At 38.7% G+C, this 21,064-nt stretch overlaps 1 protein-coding gene across 10 annotated transcripts in view; it reads right to left on the reverse strand.

Annotated features, from left to right (window-relative positions):
* The window catches only part of tenm3 (teneurin transmembrane protein 3), an 869,227-nt gene that overhangs the window by 214,500 nt on the left and 633,663 nt on the right, over positions 1 to 21,064 (reverse strand). For 9 of the 10 annotated variants that reach the window (XM_025908309.1, XM_025908318.1, XM_025908317.1 and 6 more), the window contains 2 exons: positions 20,536 to 20,606; positions 16,884 to 17,171 (listed from right to left, as the gene is read on the reverse strand). In XM_025908309.1, the coding sequence (XP_025764094.1) occupies positions 16,884 to 17,171; positions 20,536 to 20,606 (359 nt within the window). Of the gene's footprint in view, positions 1 to 16,883; positions 17,172 to 17,299; positions 17,347 to 20,535; positions 20,607 to 21,064 lie in introns of those variants that run through there. The other variant, XM_025908315.1, reaches the window with a different exon arrangement.

The following is a 21,064-nucleotide window of genomic DNA, read 5'->3' on the forward strand; positions in this document are numbered from 1 at the left end:
TAATAATGACGACAACAATAGTGTGCACAAACCCATGAAAATGACTGCCTTCTAGGAATTTTACACAAAAATCTACAAGTTGGCCACATACCAATCTTTGTCAAATGACTCCAAGTCGACAAATGGCTTGGTGGCAAAAAACAAAGAAAAAAGGAAGAAAGAAAAAGAAAGCTTTGTGTTTCTATAGGTGTGCAGCAGCTTGACCATCCATAAATGTTTCTAGTCACACAAGAAATAGCAGGAGCTGTGACAAAACCTTCTAACATGTAGCTGGATAAATGAAGACGTCTCTAAACCACCAAACCGGCGTGGAAACCGCAAAGGATTTATTTGTTTCACCAATATTTATTAAAATAAATTTTTATCTAAGGTCAAAGCTGGTCAAAACAATACTTATTTAAATCTCCCATAAGATATGGAAGTAGTCATTTTAATGAGACTTGTGTCTGTTTTAGGAAAGTATGGACTGTAAATGCTGCCAGCAGGTTTGTGCAGTTTATTTGGTGTTGTGATTCTAATATATTATTCTCTTCTTTCTTTCCTTTAATAGGTGAACCTGATCAATGACAGTCTTTCTCTTTATATATTCTAAAATGTCTTTTTAAACCTTGTTTGCCAAATGCTTCTAAAGGTTTGGAGAGAGGTTGTTAAAATATTGCAAATTCCATTCAACTCATGTAAAACTAGTAGAAGGCACTGCTGTTTAGTCTTATGTTTAAAGGAAGTTTATAACTTAATTCTGCATCAGACAGAAGTTAATGAGTCAGTTTACATTCTTAAAGCGATTTCCGCCTTGGAAAATGAGTGTCCTTTTACAAAGACAATGACAGCTTTACTTGAACCTTTGTTTCTACTGAACAACTCTCTCTCTCAAAGTCTTTTAATAAGACTTGCTCATTGCAAAGTATCATTACAATATAGAATGGCAGTGAGTCGAAACTCTGACTAGCATGTCTTGATGCATGCTCAATCATCCAGGTAAGTAAATCCCAAAAGTTGATTCTGGACTTAACGTTTTCATCCAAGTAACTTCTTCAGTCTCACCTGACTAAGCCTGTGCTTGCCCCCATTTTTAAGAGTTACGTTTGGGAAATATAAGCTTGGTGTTAGAAATGCTAAGAGTGCTTTTTTCCCATTCTTTCATTCATTCTCTTCCGCTTAGGGTCTGGACACTGGAGCCTATCCCAGCAACCATAAGGCAAGAGGCAGGATACACCGTGGACAGGTCACCAGCCTTACACAGGGCTGACACAGTGAAACAGACAGCCATTCAACAGACACCTATGGGGAAGTTAGATTCACCAATTAACCTTTTTTTTGTTAAAGTTCTATTATTTTGGGGAAATTGAACCATAAACTGTAACATAACCACAAAATAACAATACAATAATGAAATGATTCTGGGTTATTTAAAACAACCACAGAAAAATACACTATAAGAAATGAGTTTTCATTCTCTTTCATTTTCTCTGTCTCATGCATGCACAAGCACCCTGTGAAGCTGTTACCATCAAAGATTTCACTTAGAGATCTTATACTGCGAGAACAGCTCCATCCGTGTGTGTGTGTGAGTGCATGAGACTATGAGAACACGGTAGGCAGCAGTAATGATATTTTCTGGTTTACATTTTCGATGAAGGACCCTCCTGCCTCACAGAGACATGCACACACACACACACACACACACACACACACACACATGCACACACACATGTAATCGCACACACACACACGCGCGCGCACACACATGGAGTGTGACCCCTTCAATGCTGGAGTGGGATTTGAATGATTCACATAAAATGATACAAAGAGCTGCTATTCATCTCGCTCAACTGAACTCAAAGCTGATTAAAAACATGTAACATAATTTTTCTCTCTCTTCATGATTGGATGACAAGACATCTTTTTCTTTCTTTCCAGTTTACTTAGTTTTTATTGGTGATCTTGCGTAAAGAATTTACATTAGGAGCAGTACAACATTCCTGGAAAAAGAAAGCTGACATGTATATGCACAGTATTTGTCTATACAATTTTGCTAAACATTTGAGGGAAACATTTATGACAAACATTGATTCTGTTCTGTTAATTAGACCCAAAGTGTGGATACGACTCGATCTCGTTAAATCTGATTTTATTTTTGAGTTTATACAGTTCTTTTCAAAAAGTTTTTTATTGTATCTACATAATATCACCTCAAGATATTTTATGGAGTCCTTATCCCATTTAAGATTGGACTTAGTTTTGAATTCAATTCCAGGTTGGAAGTTACAGATCATAACTTGTTTTTTGAATATTTAATTTCTAGCCCGATAGTGATCCGAATTCCTCCAATATCATCATTATTCTGGGTGGTTGGCCTGGGTAGATTAAAATATCATCAGCAAAGAGAGATATCCTCTGATCGTCTCCCTGTATATTGATTCCTCTAATTTGGTTACCCTGTCTTACGTATTGACGAAGAGGTTCAACAAACAAAGCAAATAAGATCGGTGAGAGAGGGAACGATCTTTCAGGAGTAAATGGTTTTGATAGACTGCCATTTATTTTCATTTCTGTTGTTGGTTTATTGTAAATTGATTGAACTGTCTCAATGACCATCTGATGAAATCCAAACTTATCCAAAACCTTATAGAGAAATGACCATCTTACAGAGTCAAATGCTTTTTCGGCACCTAAACCCATCAGCATTGCCTCTAGATTATTCTTTTTTATATGATGTATGACGTGGAGAGTGCTTCTAACACTGTCTTGGCTCTGCTGCTGACGGATAAACCCAGTTTGGTCAAGATTAATAAGTTTGGGTGTGATATTATCAAGTCGTTTGGTTAATATGGATGTGTATATTTTATAATCCAGGTTCAATACTCATATTTGCTACAGTTCAGTTTATCTTTTCCCTCCTTTGGAACAACAGATATGGTCGCTTCTTTCCATGAGTGGGAACCTCCTCTCCTTTAAGGACCCAGTTACACACTGCCTTCAGTCCAGGAGTTAATTCCTCCCTGTAGGCTTTATACCATTCACCATTCACCATCCGTGCCAGGGCTCTTATGTGGTTTTAGTCTTGCAGTTACAGCATTGATTTCTTTAGCTATAATTTCTTTAATTAACATACTGTTCTCCTGTTCTGAGACCTCTGGGAGATTTAGGGAACTTTTTCTATCTCTTCCTCATTATTTAGGTCAGGCTGGGAGTACAGATCTTTATAGTATGTTTTGAAACTCTGCTGTATTTTAATATTATCATTCAATATTATCATTGTGTATAATGCCAGTTTTTGGTTGTTTTATTTTATGGACTGTACTATCCGCTTGGTGCTTTCTTATCTCCCACCTGCTTCATAATAATTTTGTTTAAGGAAAATTTTTGTGTTTATTCAGAGTATATTGCGTCAGTTTCATTTTGTAATCTCTTTTTTTGATTTTTTTTGTCATTGTGTAAAGTATTTTTGTGTTGTCTTTGTAATTCCTTTAGATCCAACTGTAATTTTCCAAATTTCTCTTTTTTCTGCCTTTCAATCAGGGAAGTGTCGGCAATAATTTTTCCTCATATAACCGCTTTATAGGCAGCCTACAGTACGAACGGTGCCACACACCCCTTGTCATTTTCCTGAAAATATATAGTAAATGGACTGATTCTTATATAGTGCTTTTCCCAGAGTACTCAAAGTGCTCTATACAACATGCCACATTCACCCATTCACACCAACTCATACAAGCACTAAGTGCAATCTAACCAACATTCACACACGTTCACACTGCGATGCATGTCATCAGCTCAAACATGTGCTCATAGAAAGCCCGGTCACTCCCAGCAGGTGTGTATATATTGAGGATAGTCACTGGAAAAGCGTTGATTCTCCTTTTTACCAATACATATTGGCCTTCCCATTTATCAGATAAATATTCAAAACAGATCTGTTGTGTTATCAAAATTGCAACCCCTCTACGGTGCCCAGATCTGTATGATGATGAATAGACATGCTTGTGAAAACCTTGTTCTAGTTTTTTGTGTTCTTGATCTGCGTCTCCTGCAGAAGGGCTACACGAACCACGTCTTTCTTTAGTTTAGACAGAACCTTTGACCGTTTTTGTGTCTGCCATTTTTAGGGTGGAACATTGCTGTCAAAATTAACATAACAATACCACATTGTCCGAACAGTGCTGCTCAGAGCCACAGCTAACAAGATAATAATCAAACAGATAATAAGATAATGAAACAGAATTTCCACTTGTGGGTGTTTAAAAAAAAAGAAAAGAGAAAAAAGAAAAGAGAAACCCTGTAAGATCTGCTGTAATAAGGCTTTAAGGGGGTCAGCCACACACTTCGGAGTGGGCCCCCTGATTAGACGTCCTCCTAGTGCTTCTCCCCCTTCTTCAAACTGTTGCATGTTTTCTTTTCGGAAGTGTTAATTTCCATAAGTATCGCCCTCAGATCAATTTTGTCGTCCTGATCCATGTCATCCTTTCTGCTAACACTAGCCCCAATGCTAGCCAAAATGCCACCCTCTTGGTTAGCTTCACTTTCTTCAGTATCCATCCAGTCATAGTTTCAACTCGTTTCTTGGTTTTCGTCTTGCCGTGTTTGTCCTTCCTGTCCTTTTTTGTCACTTTTAGCTGTAGTAACCACTGCTCCCAGCTCTAGTAAAAAGAGGCGGGAGCAGTGGTTCTATGCAGCTACCTCCCAGAAGTCAGAAGCCACTCCTTTTGTCAGTTATTTCACCAAAGTAACACTTTTCATCTGCCAATGATCTCATACTTACTGTAAAACAAATACAAGCTTTAAACTCTACTTGTGGCCCCTAGAGGATGAATTGCCTTTAACTTTAATTTACTACAGCAAAACACACATATACTGCCGCTCTCCTAAAAATTGTTTTCCTAACAGTACAACAAGATAAAAGATTATTAAACAGACACATACAAAACTGAGTTTTCTTCTGGGGACCATGAATCCACATGACTAAAACCCATGGCAATTTTTTTCATTAAACTTACTTTTTGACCAGATAATGGGCACAAATTTAGTCATCTTATGTAGACAATGAAGATCGGTACCTATTGTGGCTACATCTAAGGTCTGGATATGTTCATTCTTCTGGTCTTTTCGTCATGCCTTTTTATATTTTCTGCTTTTTTTGTACATCACCTAATTCCTTTTGGGGTATCTCAACTTTCTTCTGTGATCTACTATCCTTAATCTCCTGTTGTCTCAAAAGGACATTGACTTACTTGTGGCATACAACAAAAGCTATGTTGGGAAGTTTTCACCTAGGGTTCCTCATACATGCATGTGTGTTTGTAAAAAGAGAAAGGAGGAGAGATGCATGATGGCAGGTGGTAAATACAGTTACCTTATATCTATTACACACACATATACAGTGGCACAGCCCATATTAAATTACAATCCAGAAGAAGGCTGAACAAGTGTAAGCGGATTACAAATACCTTGAGTGTGCAATATGAGATAAGACCTGAGAGAGTGAGACAGTGAATGTTGTGGGTGCTGAAGGAAAGAAGGGGCCAAAAGAGGGAGACAGAGGGAAAGGAAAAGGTGAAGGATGTGAAAGTGGATGAGTCATTCATAAGACATGTCCCCCTGCCCCCCACCTTTTGTATGATGTGATTAGTTAAAAGCCTCCATGCACTCATCGTACTGGTGGAGATGGAAGCAAAGAGGGCTAACATGCATGCCCCCGTGTGTGTGTTTGTCTCAAAATCCATCTCAGCGAGCTCTCTTGGCTAATCCAAAAACTGGTGCTGTCTCTCTCTCTCTCTTAATGATAAACACTCTCACATGCACACAGAATACACACACAGGTGTGTCATAGCCTCACACCTGTGACTGGTTACTCTTAGATATAAGCAATGATTTTAGCTTGTCTTGCTTAATCATTCAGAATTGACTTGCACCAAATGACTATTTATTGGTTCCCAGCCAACATCCCACAAGGAGCCTTTAAAGATGTAACAATAAAGGTTTTATTGGCCCCTAGTAAAAGTGAATGAGAAATAGAATGATAGGGTTTGTTGATCAATATCTATGACTCGGTAATTACTTTGTGTTTAAATAAGAGCCATGCAAAAATTTTAGCTTGTAACTGCCCAGAGAAATCCATTTAGAATTTATGATCCTTTATCTTGGTTCCATCTACAATTCCCATCATCAGTTTTTAAAGGTGCTGACAGACAAAAAGAACAAGCCAAACTTTCCTGAGTCCGAGACACACTGCCCTCCAAAGAGCACAGGGAAATTCCTGGCAGATTTCTTTCCTGAATACATTGCCCAATCCTTTTTGAAATATAAAAATTACATCTTGTACTTTTTTAAGTAATGATGCAGACACTGGAAGTGAAGGGAGCCATCAAGCTGAAGAAGGAGTCCTATCAGTTTAGTTACCCGGTGATGTGTACGGGCAGGCCAAGCAGAATGCAGCTTGGTGGGTAGCTGAGGCAAAACCTTGGGTGTGGAAAGGAATCAGGGAGGCCATGGACACAGATTTTCAGTCTGTCTCGAGGTGAGCCTGGCAAACCGTCAGGAAACTGAGCAAGGGAAAACGGTGCTTGCAGGAGTGGAGTGTCACTGACCTCAACTGAGGAAAAAATTGGGCAGTTGAAGGAATACTTGGAGGACCTAATCCCCTCTTTCCTGTAGAGAAACCAGAGGACGAGGGTAATGCAGTAGGAACCAGAATCAGCACCTCCAAGCGTGAGGCCTGTAGTTTTCTCTGGTTCCCTCCCCAATCAGACCAGGAATGACATGTTTGATTGCATGTTCTCCTTAAATTGCTGGCTTTCTCACTGGTGTCCCAAAAAAGATGTGGGCTTAATAAGTAATTGGGAAAGTTTCTGGGGAAAACCTGGTCTTGTTAGGAGACACAGCTGCTCCATCCAAAGTGGGATTGATGCCCTTATTTTTAGAAATCTGGTCAAATTTATCAAACCCCCCAAAAAGTGCAACAAGGAAGCAGAGTTTGTCTTACACGCTTCTCTGCAGCTTCTCTCCACCTGTTATCCCCCAAAACCCCATCCCCTTAGAGACTGTGTCAGCTCCCAAACAGACAAAAAACAAACCAAAAACCATCAAAAAATGATTTAAACATAAAAAAAGAACAAAGAAAGAACAATACGGCATCCTCAACAGCACCAAAGAGTAAAACAATGAAATGTGGATTGTTAAACATTAGGTCTCTCTCTTCTAGGTACCTATTAGTGCATGAAACAATAATTCATTTTTCAGTTGTTAGTTTAAATAATCAACACTCCCAATCTGACCCCTGATCGGAGTAATCGTCAGAGTCCTCGAAGCACAGGCCGAGGAGGGGGTGTGGCAGCGATCCCCTCCACCCTATTAATCAACCAAAGACACAGACAGAGTTTTGAAAGTCTGAATCTTAGCCTTGTCCACCTTAACTGTAAAACTCAAAAAACTGTTTTGTTTTTTGTCGACCTTGACCTTATACTGTCTGATTTCTCAGACTTTTTATCTGATTTAGTGCTCAGCTCAGATAAAATAATTATTGTGGGTGATTTTAACATCCATGTAGATGCTAAAAATGACAGCCTCAACATGGCATTTAGTCTGTTATTAGACTCAATTGGCTTCTCTCAAAATGTAAAAGAACCCACCCACCACTTTAATCACACTCTAGATCTTGTTTTAACATATGGCATAGAAACTGAACATTTAACAGTGTTTCCTGAAAACCCTCTGCTGTCTGATCATTTCCTGATAACATTTACATTTACAATAATTGATAGATAGAATAATAGTAGATGTCTTTCTGAAAGTGCTGTAACTAAGTTTGAGAATATAATTCATCCTCCGTTATCTGCTTCTACGCCATGTGCAACAGTGTGCAGAGCAGTTACCTGAACGCTACTCCAACAGGGGTCGATTATCTTGTTAATAGTATTACGCCTGAAAAAAAGCCTCACAAGTATCAGAAGTACTTGACTCCCTGGTATAACTCTCAAACTTTTAAGCTGGAGAGGAAATGGCGTATCATCAATTTATCATCAAAGATCATCATTTAGCCTGAAAAAATTCTGTTTTGCTGTATAAAAAATCCCTCCATAAATCTTACTATTCATCACTGATTGAAGAAAATAAGAACAACCCCAGGTTTCTCTTCAGCACTGTAGCCAGGCTGACAAACAGTCAGAGCTCTACTGAGCCAACCATCCCTTTAACGCTAACTACTGATGGCTTCATGAATTTCTACATTTATTTAGTCTTTATTCTTACATGTTCTTTATAATATGGTAAGGCTGTCAGTGTGATCAGTGTGAGAAATTATATAGCAGTAGGTGTGGCTCTAAACTGGCTGGTGTGACAGACAGCCAGACGAGCCTTCCCACTCAACAGGCCTGCACAGAGACACACAGGCACACTCACTCATGTTCGACTAACCAGCCTTTGTTAGTGTCATAATCACATTTAGTAGAAGCCATATGACGGTAGAAATAGCAGCCAAGGACAGATAAGGCAATGTGGGAGTCTGTGAGTTTGAAAGCAACTAAAGATGAAAATAAATAGTGTGTGTGTGTGTGTGTGTGTGTGTGTGTGTGTGTGTGTGTGTGTGTGTGTGTGTGTGAGAGAGAGTGAGTGTGAAGTTTCTCAGTAAAATCACCCATATGCTGAGGTCAGTCACACTATCGCTAGCTTTCCAGACACTTTTGACAAGTATGCTGGTGTGTATGTGTGTGTGTGTGTATGTGTGTGTGTGTGTGTGTGTGTGTGTGTGTGTGTGAGAATGAGAGGGTTGGTGGGTGAATCATTAAATTTGAGGCTAGTTATCCATCTGCAATGAAAAGCATTGCTTCTTTGTATAATCTGAGTCAATTTTCCAAATTAAGTATGTTGAAGAGTTTCTTGCAACTGCAAACCTTTCTTCCCCTTTGGGCCACAGAAGTGTCAGTGTCAGGAAATAACTGTTATAGTAATTATGGTTAGTGTGTGTGTGCAGCCTCAGAATGGCCGACGTGTTTGGTTAATCTTTAAATTAATTACACCTGAAGAAAAAATGCACAGCTCATATATAATAAACACTTTACTTTCCAATTCCCTCTGCAGTGTATTTAATTATCTCTGTTAGCTTGGGCCCAATTGATGTACTACCATTGCAACGGAACTGCTGACAAATCACGTAGCTCCAAATGACAGAATTCCTTCAGGTTTATGATGAGAGATGGAATCTTAGTGATCACCAGGGCTGCATCTACAATAAGTCCATATCAGCACAAACGCTGTCCTAAACAGGGTGTTTTTTACATTTTCCTTTCACTCTGAGTCCACGATAATAACAACACAACCAAACAACTAAAGCCATAAGGACGAGTAGAAAAAAACAGGAAATGTAATGTGCTTATGAGATGCAGAGGAGAAAGGAAAACGAGAAAGAGGAAAAAATGAACGAGGAACTGCACGGGGCAGGAGACAGAAGGCTGCTGGTAATGCCCTAATGATGTAGTGGCTGTCAGAAGATTTGCTTCAGAGGCCAAATGATCCTGTAAGAACAGCACATTTATCGATCCAGCTATTAAATAGCTTCACATACTAATGATTCTGTGTGTGTGTGTGTAAGGGAGAGAGAGATGGGACAACAATATGAAATAAAAATAGGTGAAATTCTTTAAATGAAAGAAAACGAGGAGACAAAAGGTTCAAAGAGCCAGTGTTTACAAAGCTGTGTGCACGGGATACATATGCATGGGGTTTGTTTTTCTCTCTCCATATAAGCAAAAGACCCTCTAATACAGCGGTCCCCAACCTTTTTTGCGCCACGGACCGGTTTATGCCTGACAATATTTTCACGGACCGGCCTTTAAGGTGTCGCGGATAAATACAACAAAATAAAACTAGTACCGGTACCGAAAAAAAGAAGATTCATTCATAACACAAGTGAAAAGACCCAGGAAAACCGAGTTAACGATAAAAACGATAACAAAATAACGCTGAAAACCGATAAAACCCTGAAAACCATACATTTCACACCCGAGCCTTAACTCGCACTGCCCGGTACCGAACGACTCACGGACCGGTACCGGTCCGAGGCCCGGGGGTTGGGGACTGCTGCTCTAATACAAACCATATTTGAGTTTTGAGAATACCTCGTGTTAGATTTAGTGAAGTTGCACTTAGGAATGTCCTTTGCAGTGATGGAAACGTGATTCAGTGTGGGTGTGCTTGCAGTTCTGACATGTCTTTCCCTTAGTACTTCCATTACAGTGTGATAGCTATGAAACCATATCTGAACCTGATCTGTGTGATATTCGATATCAGTTCTCACCTTGAATGTTTTCAATAGCTTTCCACACCCCCACACTCATACACACACACATAAACATCTTCATGGTCAAAAATCACAGCACAGTGAGAAATCATCACATTGTTTCCTTCACCAGAAAAAGCTTTTCCCTTTTGTTTTCCTGATACAGATTTTTTTTCAATTAAACTGGTATTTTTCGTATATCAGTGTTGAGGTCTCTATAAAATGAGATTAAATTACTCACTGCTTTTCAAAAAAAAGTACTACATAACTTATTTACCTATGGTAATAAACTCAAATTGCAACACAACTTTTGCTCCACAAATCTGAAAGCCAACCCGGGGAAATCCAGCCCAAAGATAACTTTATAAAAAAGGACGTAGGCAGACGTGACCCGCGTCTTCAGTGCAATCCCCGACTGCACATCACTGCTTTTATTATCAATTAAAAATCAAGCTTTGGTGCTCTTGGCTGGGGTTGGCATTTACTCAGCTTTGGCTGGGATTCTTTCTACTAGCATCTTATTTTTACAGATGCTCGTGTCAGCAGCTCCACATGTTCTGGCCTGTCTGCAGTTTGCACTTCATCATCACTGTCCGTGTCCTCTTCTGTTGTAGACTGCTCTACTTTATTTTCATTTCTTAAACTCTAACCCTGTTTAATTTCAGAATGTTTATCATGACAGTGTTATGTATTTTGAAAGAACGTAATGGTTCCCCACTATCATCACCTCCAACTCTAGCATAGGAGAGAGGAACAGAGAGTCAGTGACAGAGCACATGAAAGCTGTTCTGCTACTTATTCCTGAAACCCGCTGAAGCATCATGCAACCAACTGTTCAGCTCAACACAATGCTGTAACTCATAAATGCTGCTTTTGTAGTTCTTTTAACAAATGTTTGGAATTTAGGCTGTCAGCATAATAATGCAAGCAAAAGTCAGTTAACATCAGCTGTAGCTGCTATAAACGTGCTTTGCTTGTCTTAAACTCAACATCGGTTTTATGATCATTAGGAAATCTAACTGTGTACCTTACTGAATATATAATTTTATATAAGTTGTTATAATGATCAGATCAGCACATCCAGTGGAATAAGTGTGTATGGCAGCAAAACTCCCTGATGAGTCTCCACTGAGATGAAAAATGAATGTTTTTAAAGGCCACATGACATTTGTTAAATTACTGTTATAAATACATTAAAAGTGAAATGTCATCACTTTCTATAATAACAGTTATAACATGCAGACCCAATGCTGTTCAACAACATACTACAACACTGATGAGAGGTAAAACGTATCCTATTGTGTCTCATATATTTTTGAAAATGCTGCTGATGTGAACAACAGTTCGTTAGAACAAAAATGATCATGCTCAGTGTGCTGCTTGTCATTTATAGTTTATGTCTTATATCAAATTTCAAGCCGGACTTTGTTTTCTGTGGATGGGGATCTCAGTCAGCGCTGCTCAGGGGGTCTTCTTGGATTTCAAGTGTAAGTTTTAATCTTTCATTTCTCCTGTGGAGAGAATTTTTAATCAATGTGGAAATCAACTTGAGAAAATAGAGCAAGAAATGTTCCAGTGGGGAACTACTGTTAATGAAAAGCAAAATATTCAGCGTGTTGTTTCTGCATATAAGTGCTAAAGTACAGTAGTTTAACCAACATGCGCAGAGTTAGCGTATGAGGTTTGTGCAGAACTGCAGTGAAAGCTTTTCTGTGGCCACAAGTAAAAAGGCCATCATCTATCAGGTCCCACAACTCAAGGAAACTGAGAAACATTGCTGGAGAATTTATTAGGTTGAACGTTCCCTCCATCTCCCTCTTTCCATTCCCCTCTGTCTATCTAACTCGCTAGTTCCTTCTCCCTCTGCACTTCTGGTAATGGATTCGGCCTAAATGGGTTCTGAGAAACACAAGGGAAGAGGGGGAAAGGATGGAGGAGGAGGAGGTGAGGTAAAGGGATAGGAGACTTCAAAACTTGTTGCTTGTGATAGCGTTATAATTACTGTTACTGTGAAAGCACTGACACTTTACATCATCGGTCAGTTGTACAAATAACTCAGTCGTCAGTTGTTACTCTGGATAACTTCATAAAATATTCATTCTTACAATACTGCAATCACAACTGCATAAACTGATGACAAAGAATGGAACAACAGCAATGACTGTATATCCTGTATATTTTGAAAGAAAAAATAGGATAAAAGGAGACAGAGCTGAGGAGGGTGTGCAGAGAGAATGAGCAGTGGTGTATGGTTAATGAAGTCTTCTCCATGTTAGTGGCGCCAAAGTTAAACCCTCTAGTCAGTTAGTCTGTTATTCATTGATTTCTCTGGTCAGCACTAGATTGTTATTGAATATGACTGGCACCAGCATCTTGTGTGTCTGTGTGTGAAGGGTGTGCGTCTCGAGAACTCGAGTACATTTCCGCTTCGGCTGAAAAACATATTTTTCTGTATGCGTGTGATCATTCTTCACAGCCATCTGTGCGCACACACACACACACGCACACACGCACACACACGCACACGCACACACACACACATGCACACACACGCACACACACGCACACACACACACATGCACACACACGCACACACACGCACACACACACACCTTTGATAATCCAAGAGTGAAGGCAATAAGCCTAAAACATAGCAAGCACATTCACTGCCACTTTAAAATGATCACAACGATACATTATTTATTCCTGAAGGCTGTTTAAATACACAACAGCATCTGAACACAAACAAAATCAACAATAATATCCGTGCATAAATACTGCATCGAGCGTGAGAACACTGACTCTAACTGCATCGTGGTGAGTGTGCACGGGTAATCTTTCTAGTTACATATGCACTTTAGTTATTGCTACTATCTGTCTTCTCCAGCAGTCAGATCTGATGCCTCCTGCTATACCATCACACTATATGCTCTGTAATATATGATAATATATGTGTCTGCGATTCAACAAACTATTTCATATACACTATGTGTGAGTAAATAAGTCTTGAGCACACGGACGCTGCATTAGGACTACCTGATGTATAGTTTAATAAGCGCACAAAATAAATATTTTATGAAATACATATTCTAAGCAGCACATTACCACAGTACTGCACAACACTACAGATTTACATTTCATCTGCTTTTCAGCTGGACAGTTTTGGAAACGTTCATTCCACTCTAAAGATGTGTCAAAAACATTACTGAGGCCCTTACACTTTCCACTGATTATTTGTTGCTAGTAGATTTTTACCTCTTGTTTTTTTCCAATAGATTCACACCTTGAAAGCAAAAAGTCAGAAAGAAAGTAGCCAGTTTGCTAATTTGCTTATTTGTAAAGTAATTAGCTTCTGCACTTCTTTATTAGGCTTTGTTCTGTGTAAAAATACAAACCAGCATAGATACTACTGCACTGCTTCACAAATCATTTACATCCAGTTTACTTAGAGCTTTCTTTAAAAAGAAAAAGAACTCTAGAAACTGAATTGCTTCTGTGAGCGTGTCCCTGTTTAAAGTTTCATTTTAAATAAAAATAACAGAACTTTTACCTCATCGATCTGTATTCAATAAGTAACTGTAATAATAATAATAAAGCGATCAGAATTTTTGGCAGCTTATTTAAAACTAAAAAAGTGAGTCTCCTCCAAATGTCTTTTCATACCCTCTCTAAGGCTGAGCAACACAACCACAAGAAGAAAGTCATTTTGGAGGCTTTATCTGTACCTTATGTTTTGGTCATTAGATGGGAGCGGGTAAATCAAAGGCATCAACTAATGTTTGGAAAAGCAAAAGAATCTAAATTACACAAGAATACAAAACTCTGATGCTGCCAAACAGACTTCTGTACACATGTGAGTGAAATGTCTAATTAGTGTTGAAAATGAGAAATTTCACATACATACAGCAATTAAAATAACAGAAATAGATCAAATAAAGTCTGAAGTAGAGTCCACGTCCCAAATCAAAGTCACCTTTTGTCTTCAGCCTGGCTCTACGTACAGCCAACAGGCACTGATCAGCACTCATCACCTCAGAGATCTAGATCTTATGCATGGTAGTAGCTCACTGAAAATGGAGGCAGCTGACTGTAGAGAGCTCTGAAAGTGATCGCCAACATTTTAAATAAAACCCTAAATTTTATGAGGAGCCTTTGTAAGAAATCACTGTCACACGAGTCCTTTCATGGACCTGGTTAGAAGCCTCGTAGCAGCATTCTGGACCATTTATAGGCAATCCAGGGACGGTTTGCTTAGGCAGAGGAATAAGGAATTACAATAATCGAGGCATGATGAAAAAAAGGTTCTACACATAGCGATGGTAAAAGGAAAGTGTTGAAATCAAACGCTGTGAGGCAGGCTGAGATGTTGAATAAAGGGAAGAGTGTGAAAACAGATAACCGGTGAAAGTTGGGCAAGTTGCTGCATGAGAGACAGGCCATAAGGACACAACGGTTTGAAAACGGCACCTTTATTATGTTTCCTTTTCAAAACGATTGATATAAACCAGGGACATGAGTCCCATGTGTACAGCCTCAATAATGAGTCATTTGTGCAAAACAATTATTATTGCCTTCTGAAAAACATCAGCTACTCTGAAGTAATGTTTTGAGCAGTATATAAAGTACTCTTTATATCTTACTGTGTTTATGAGTTTGTGTTGCCCTTAAAGCTTTGATGAGTGCTGCGGCTGTCTGTGAGTGTCTGTATAACAGTTTAGGTTACAGTGTTAAGCAGCTTAGAGATGCCAAATGGATTAAGTGTTTTGTTCATACATAGTAAAGTAATCTGGTTAGCAAAGATGATACATTCCTCCTCCTCCATCTGCCCACCCTCCTTTCTTTTTCCTTCATATTTCCACATTTCTTTCCTTTCATCCCTTTTCAATTAAACACACACATACATCTGCAGAGAGCAGTCTTATAGAAAGTAGTCTGGAGAGGTCAGCTTATATATTTTATGCCCATTTCCATGATAAAAAATTCCATTTGCAGTAGAGTAATGTCTTTTTTTTTTTAGCTGCAGTGCTTCTGTGATTTTCTTTTAATGCAACTTTTTTTTTTGCTGATTCAAAATAAACATAAATTGTACAAGCTTAACCTTCTGTGTATGTGAGAACAGCACCTATAAGTATGTTCAGGATAAAAAAATCTTCTTTTTTCTGTCCCTGCAGCTCAGATCACCAAGTATCAAGTAGCTGGGCCCTCGTGGGTCCGGACACAATAAGTGTTTATATCTGCCAATGTGCGTGTGCATGTTTGCAAGTGTGTCCTTTGCCAGCCAGACAGCTCTGGTCTAATATTTTCTTGGGTAATATTACCGACAATGCAGAAAGGATTCTCGCTTTCCCTTTTGTGTCTTTATTCTCCACTTTCTGTGCTCCTGTTTTGAACTCTGAAATCTCTCCTCTGATCATTTTCTCTGTTTTTCTCACATCTTTGTTTTTTTCCATCATACTACAACAAAGGTAGCGACAGAGCTAGAAGCCTTACACACACACACACACACACACACACACACACACACAGTAACCTATAACAGTATCAACAGATGTATTAAACCACAGTGACACTAACTTTCCTCCTATAGGAATCTTCTGAAAAGGTCTGATTTTGCAGCGGGACAGAATTAAGTGTAACATGTTTTGTGATTGCAAATCCTTCATGTCTGTTGTTCTACACTAAAATTATATTAAACTTTTCACAATATATTCAATCAACCAAATCAGTTTATTTTCTTTGGGTGAAATTACATGACAAAAGTCCATCCCTTCATTTTGTTCTGCTTATCCATTTCAGGGCCTTGGCTTTGGCTGAGCTTATCCTGTCACAGGGTGAAAGGCAGAGTACATCCTGTACAGGTCACCGATCCACTGCAGGACTAACAGAAACAGACAAATGCTCATGCTCACACCTATGGCCACTTTCTCCAATTAACTTAAACCCATGAATGTGTTTGGAATGTGATGGGAAGTCAGAGTACCTGGAGAGAACGCACACAAGCACTGGGACAACATGCAAACTCTACAAAGAACGGCCCAGCCACCTCTTAGATTCAAACTCAGGACCTTCTCCCTGTAAAGCAACAGTGCTAACTACTTCTTTAAAATAGTAATTAAAACATCAAATGCTTAAACTGAGATAATTATAAAAATCATTTTGCAACATGTCTCAAAAGCAACAGTTGCCTTTGAAAATTGAATAGGTTCTCACCAGGCAGCCTTGAATAGCCAGATATACGTCCATTTAACTGACAGGACTTTTTGGTTTTGCTGCCTTGCTCGACCACCATGCGGGACACTTCCTGGGAGTGTGCATATTAATCTTGGATATCACTTTAAATGTCAGAGAACTAAGTTTCTCAAATCCATGTTTGTGCTGTTTTGTCTTAAAAAACTTGGTTGCAATTAATACATTTTTACATAAACCCCAGATATCAGAATTAGGCCCATGAGGATATATGAACCATCAGCTACATAACAGTTAAATCAGAAAGACTGAGCTAACTGTTGTGACTTCTTGTTTCTAAGTACGAAAGAGATGAATAAGAACTATTATTTGAGCATAAAGAAGGAAATGATATAAAAAATGGAGCGAACAGTTGATCTCCTACCATTGTCGCTGTCCGATTTGTTCTCGTGCTCAGTGTCAGTTAGAGTCAGCACTGAGTTGGAGCGGCTCGACAAGCAGGAACTCCTCCCGGATGATTTACCCAGACCTCCGCGGCCCCACAGATGCATAGCATGCTCTGGGGACATGACTGCCTGACTATCGGTGTCTAGCTCCTGAGCTGTACCAACTGAGAAACCACGGTGGGGTGGAGGCATTTCGGGGCAGAAAGGCAAGCCGCGACGAGACGGTGGCTCACAGATCCCCAGCTGACGAAGACTGAAGTGTTGACCTGAAACAGATGGCCGTGTTGAAATCATTTAGAAATCATTAGATCATGGCAAATGACTATAGATCTAATACACAAAGATGGTGTCACTATGGCATAAAATATACACTGTATTGCCAGTGTTCACTCACCCATCCAAATCATTGAATTCAGGTGTTCCAATCACTTCCATGGCCACAGGTGTATAAATTTAAGCACCTAGGCATTCAGACTGCTTCTACAAACGATTGAGAAGAACAGTAACTCAGCCACAAAGTGGTAGGCCAATTTCAAATCGCAGACCGGGGTGCTGAGTATGCAGAGGTCACCAACTTTCTGCAGAGTCAGTCGCTACAGACCTCCAAACCTGATGTGGCCTTCAGATTAATTCAGGAACAGTGTGTCTTTATTAACCTCTGTCTCTCTTCCACAGCATGTCTTTATCCTGTCTTCCTTCCCTCACCCCAATCGGTCGCAGCAGATGGCCCCGCCCCTCCCTGAGCCTGGTTCTGACAGAAGTTTCTTCCTGTTAAAAGGGAGTTTTTCCTTCCCACTGTCACCAAAGTGCTTGCTCATAGGGGGTCATATGATTGTTGGGTTTTTCTCTGTATGTATTATTGTAGGGTCTACCTTACAATATAAAGCGCCTTGAGGTGACTGTTGTTGTGATTTGGTGCTGTATAAGTAAAACTGAATCCAATAGAAAACGTCCAGAGAATGTGAGTTTATGACCAAGCAGCTGCAGTCAAGCCTCATATCACCAAGGACAATGCAAAGCACTGGATGAAGTTATCTAAAGCACACTGCCAGTAGACTCTAGAGCAGTGGAGATCTGATCTCTGGGGCGACAAATGGTGCTTCTTTGTATGGCAATATGATGGTGTCTGAGTTTGGTGACTGCCAGGAGAATGTTACTTGTCTGTCCAGTGTTATATTTGTTGGTGGGGGGATATAGTGTGGAGTTGTTTTTCAGAGTTGGGCTTGGCCCCTTAGTTCAACTGAAAGCAAATCTTAATATTCAGCATAACAAGATACAATTTCAAGCTCCCAGCTATGTGGGAACAGTTTGGGGGCGGCCCCTTCCTGTTCCAACAGCACTGTGCACCAATGCACAAAGACAGAGCCCTGACCTCAACCTCACAAACACCTTCAGGATAAACTGGAAATGGAGACTGAGATCCAGGGGCTCTCGGCCAACATTAGTGTCAGATGTGGCAAATGGTCAAAAATTCCCCCAAACTCACTCCTAAACCTCGTGGAAACCCTTCCTAGAAAAACTAAAGCTAGCATAGCTGCAAAGAGTGGGCTGACATCACATTAAACCCTATGGATTAAGAATGGGATCTCACTCAAGTTCATATATGTGTGAAGGCAGACGAGTGATTACTTTTGGCAATACAGTGTATATACAGTAGGTAGAAGACAGCTATGAAAAAAATAGTCAAACCTGGTAACAAGTCTGTGAGGAATCTTTGACAAAGCATTTTTTATGAGACTGAATGAATAACATAGAAGACAAACTAGACAAAAGGTGCCTCAAATCCAATTAGACGTTGAGACTATAAGTGCTTTAAGTCTTATGCAGTGGTGCAGCTCACTTAACATGTACATATTTAATATAAGCAATATGAAGCTGTGCTTTAGTTTTGTATACAGTTTGCTCACATGTAAATAAGAGAGTTTAGTAAAGATCAATTTTACTGCTAATGAAACGATAACTTTTACACATTATTAGTGTTATTACAAGTAAAAGCAGTAAGTGAAAAATAATAATAAATAATTATATGATGGTCCAAGTTTACAAATAATAGTAAACATCATTGATTTTAACAGCTTAACCGCTTTCTAAACAGTGAATAACATTAAAAAACATTTGCTGTTTGTTCCGACAGTATCCCAACTCGTCAAATTTGGAAGGTTTCTAAATAAAAAGCTAAGTATGAGTGCGGGAGGACAACAAGCTGGTGGAATGGTCTAAAAAAGGACAGGAGCATGATATAAAATAAAACAACGAGAATGTATTCAGGACAGCCAATAACCCAGAATCATGTTTAAGCTGAGTGTACGATGATCCTAGCTTTGCTGTCAGAGTCTGAACTTCAACAGGTAACAAAGGCAGTGACGAGCAGTAATGTTTCAATACTAGAATCACTGCAGTTATTGCTTTGAAGTCTGTTTGGGCTGGTTTTCAACTTGGTTTGTCAGGTTTGTGCTCATACAGAAACACTAAAAAAAGACTGTATGCATTTCCTCATTAAGACAGGGATCTGTGTTGGTGTGTGATTGTAGCCTCAGGTTTATTTATAACTGATGTGTTTCAGGGCATTTTACAGAATAACAAAGTAATGTCAGTATTGTAGAAATTACTTTCTATGATGAGTAATTAAGTAAGGTACTGCATTACTTTTAAGAAAGGTAATGAGTAACATGTAATACATTACTTTTTCTGAATAATGACTGTAACATGGAAATAAAGTAGTCTAAGTAAAGTCTGCGTTTTTTCTCCTGTACTCTTGGAGAAGAATTGTATTAAAAATCTGTAATAACTTAAAAATAGATACAATACAACAGAATGAAGACACTAAATAGTAAATAAAAGTAAATAAATAAAATTCACTTTTCTATTTCAAATGCTGTTTCTTTGATATCTATATTTCATATGATTTAATTACATTTAATTGGAAATGAGGAGTAACTGGAATTGAGCTCAAATCATTTTCAAATAACACGATAATCCTTAAAAAAAATATATTTTAAAAAAATATCAGTAAAATCTAAGTGTGTGCTTCATTTTCAATCAGCAGATAAAAAGAAAAGTTATAAAACCATTCTATGATTAACAGCACAGCAAGAGAGAAGCAGTGGTGCTGTTTAAATTCACATTACATGAATTTATGCACTCCACTTTAAATAGCTGCAAATATACAGGTGGTAGGATAACTGACTATTTTTTATTATATGTTCAATAATGTATACTGTTGTAAGTGGACTTGGAGAAAAATGGGTTTAGTTTTGTTTGTTGATTATTTTTCATTTTACTCAGTGATTTTTCTCTTTTCCTCACTATTTTCACTTTCATTGGGTGATTATAGCCTTCAGACTTATTATCATATGCTTCCATCCTCTATCTGAACTCCAGTCATATATACTTTTAATGTTAGGTTATGCAAATTTTATGCATACAATTCTAGGTTGTTTAAATTTCATGTATATGTACTTTAATGTCTCTACATTGTAATCATATTTTTTTTTAAAGAAAGACAATTCATATTTCTAAACTGATGGAAATATCTTTTTTTTCGTTTTACAGTAGTTTTTTTGGTCTCAGTGCACACCTTCAAAAAGATAGGGATAGCATTTCTGTCTGTGCACTTTTGTAGACTCTCACCTTGTCTGTTATAATCATCCTTTTCATGGTGAACCATGTCCTTGTGTCCCTTGGTTGTCCCGTACAGTAACCTGTCAAAAGCCAAGGGCAAAAAGGATAAAGGAAGGGAAGAAGAAGAGCATCATATCAAAAAAGGCCCTGACTCCCTCTGTGACCATTCATCAATGGTCAAGACTGACCTCATGGCCCATTCTTGTCAATGGTGCTAGTTTAGGTAACAATGCAAATGCTCTGCTTATAAGGTTGGGAAAGCGGCAGCTGGCCAAGACTGAGGAAGGTCTAAGTCAACCATATTCTTTTTAAGAAGAAATAAACTTTGCTTATAAATTCCCATATATGTAGGTTTATTCAATAGAGTACAATTAAATACAGTAGATTTTCAGCCAGCTGTTTACAAAGGTGAATTACACATAGGAAAAAATAGAGATACACACATACAGAAAAGAAATTTTAATCATGCCAATTTGTGTTTTTGACATTTTTGGCACACTTCTAATATTGCTCAACTAAACAGAAGATAATATGCGTG

Source organism: Oreochromis niloticus, linkage group LG6 (genome assembly GCF_001858045.2).
Source record: "Oreochromis niloticus isolate F11D_XX linkage group LG6, O_niloticus_UMD_NMBU, whole genome shotgun sequence".
Lineage (NCBI taxonomy): Eukaryota > Metazoa > Chordata > Actinopteri > Cichliformes > Cichlidae > Oreochromis > Oreochromis niloticus.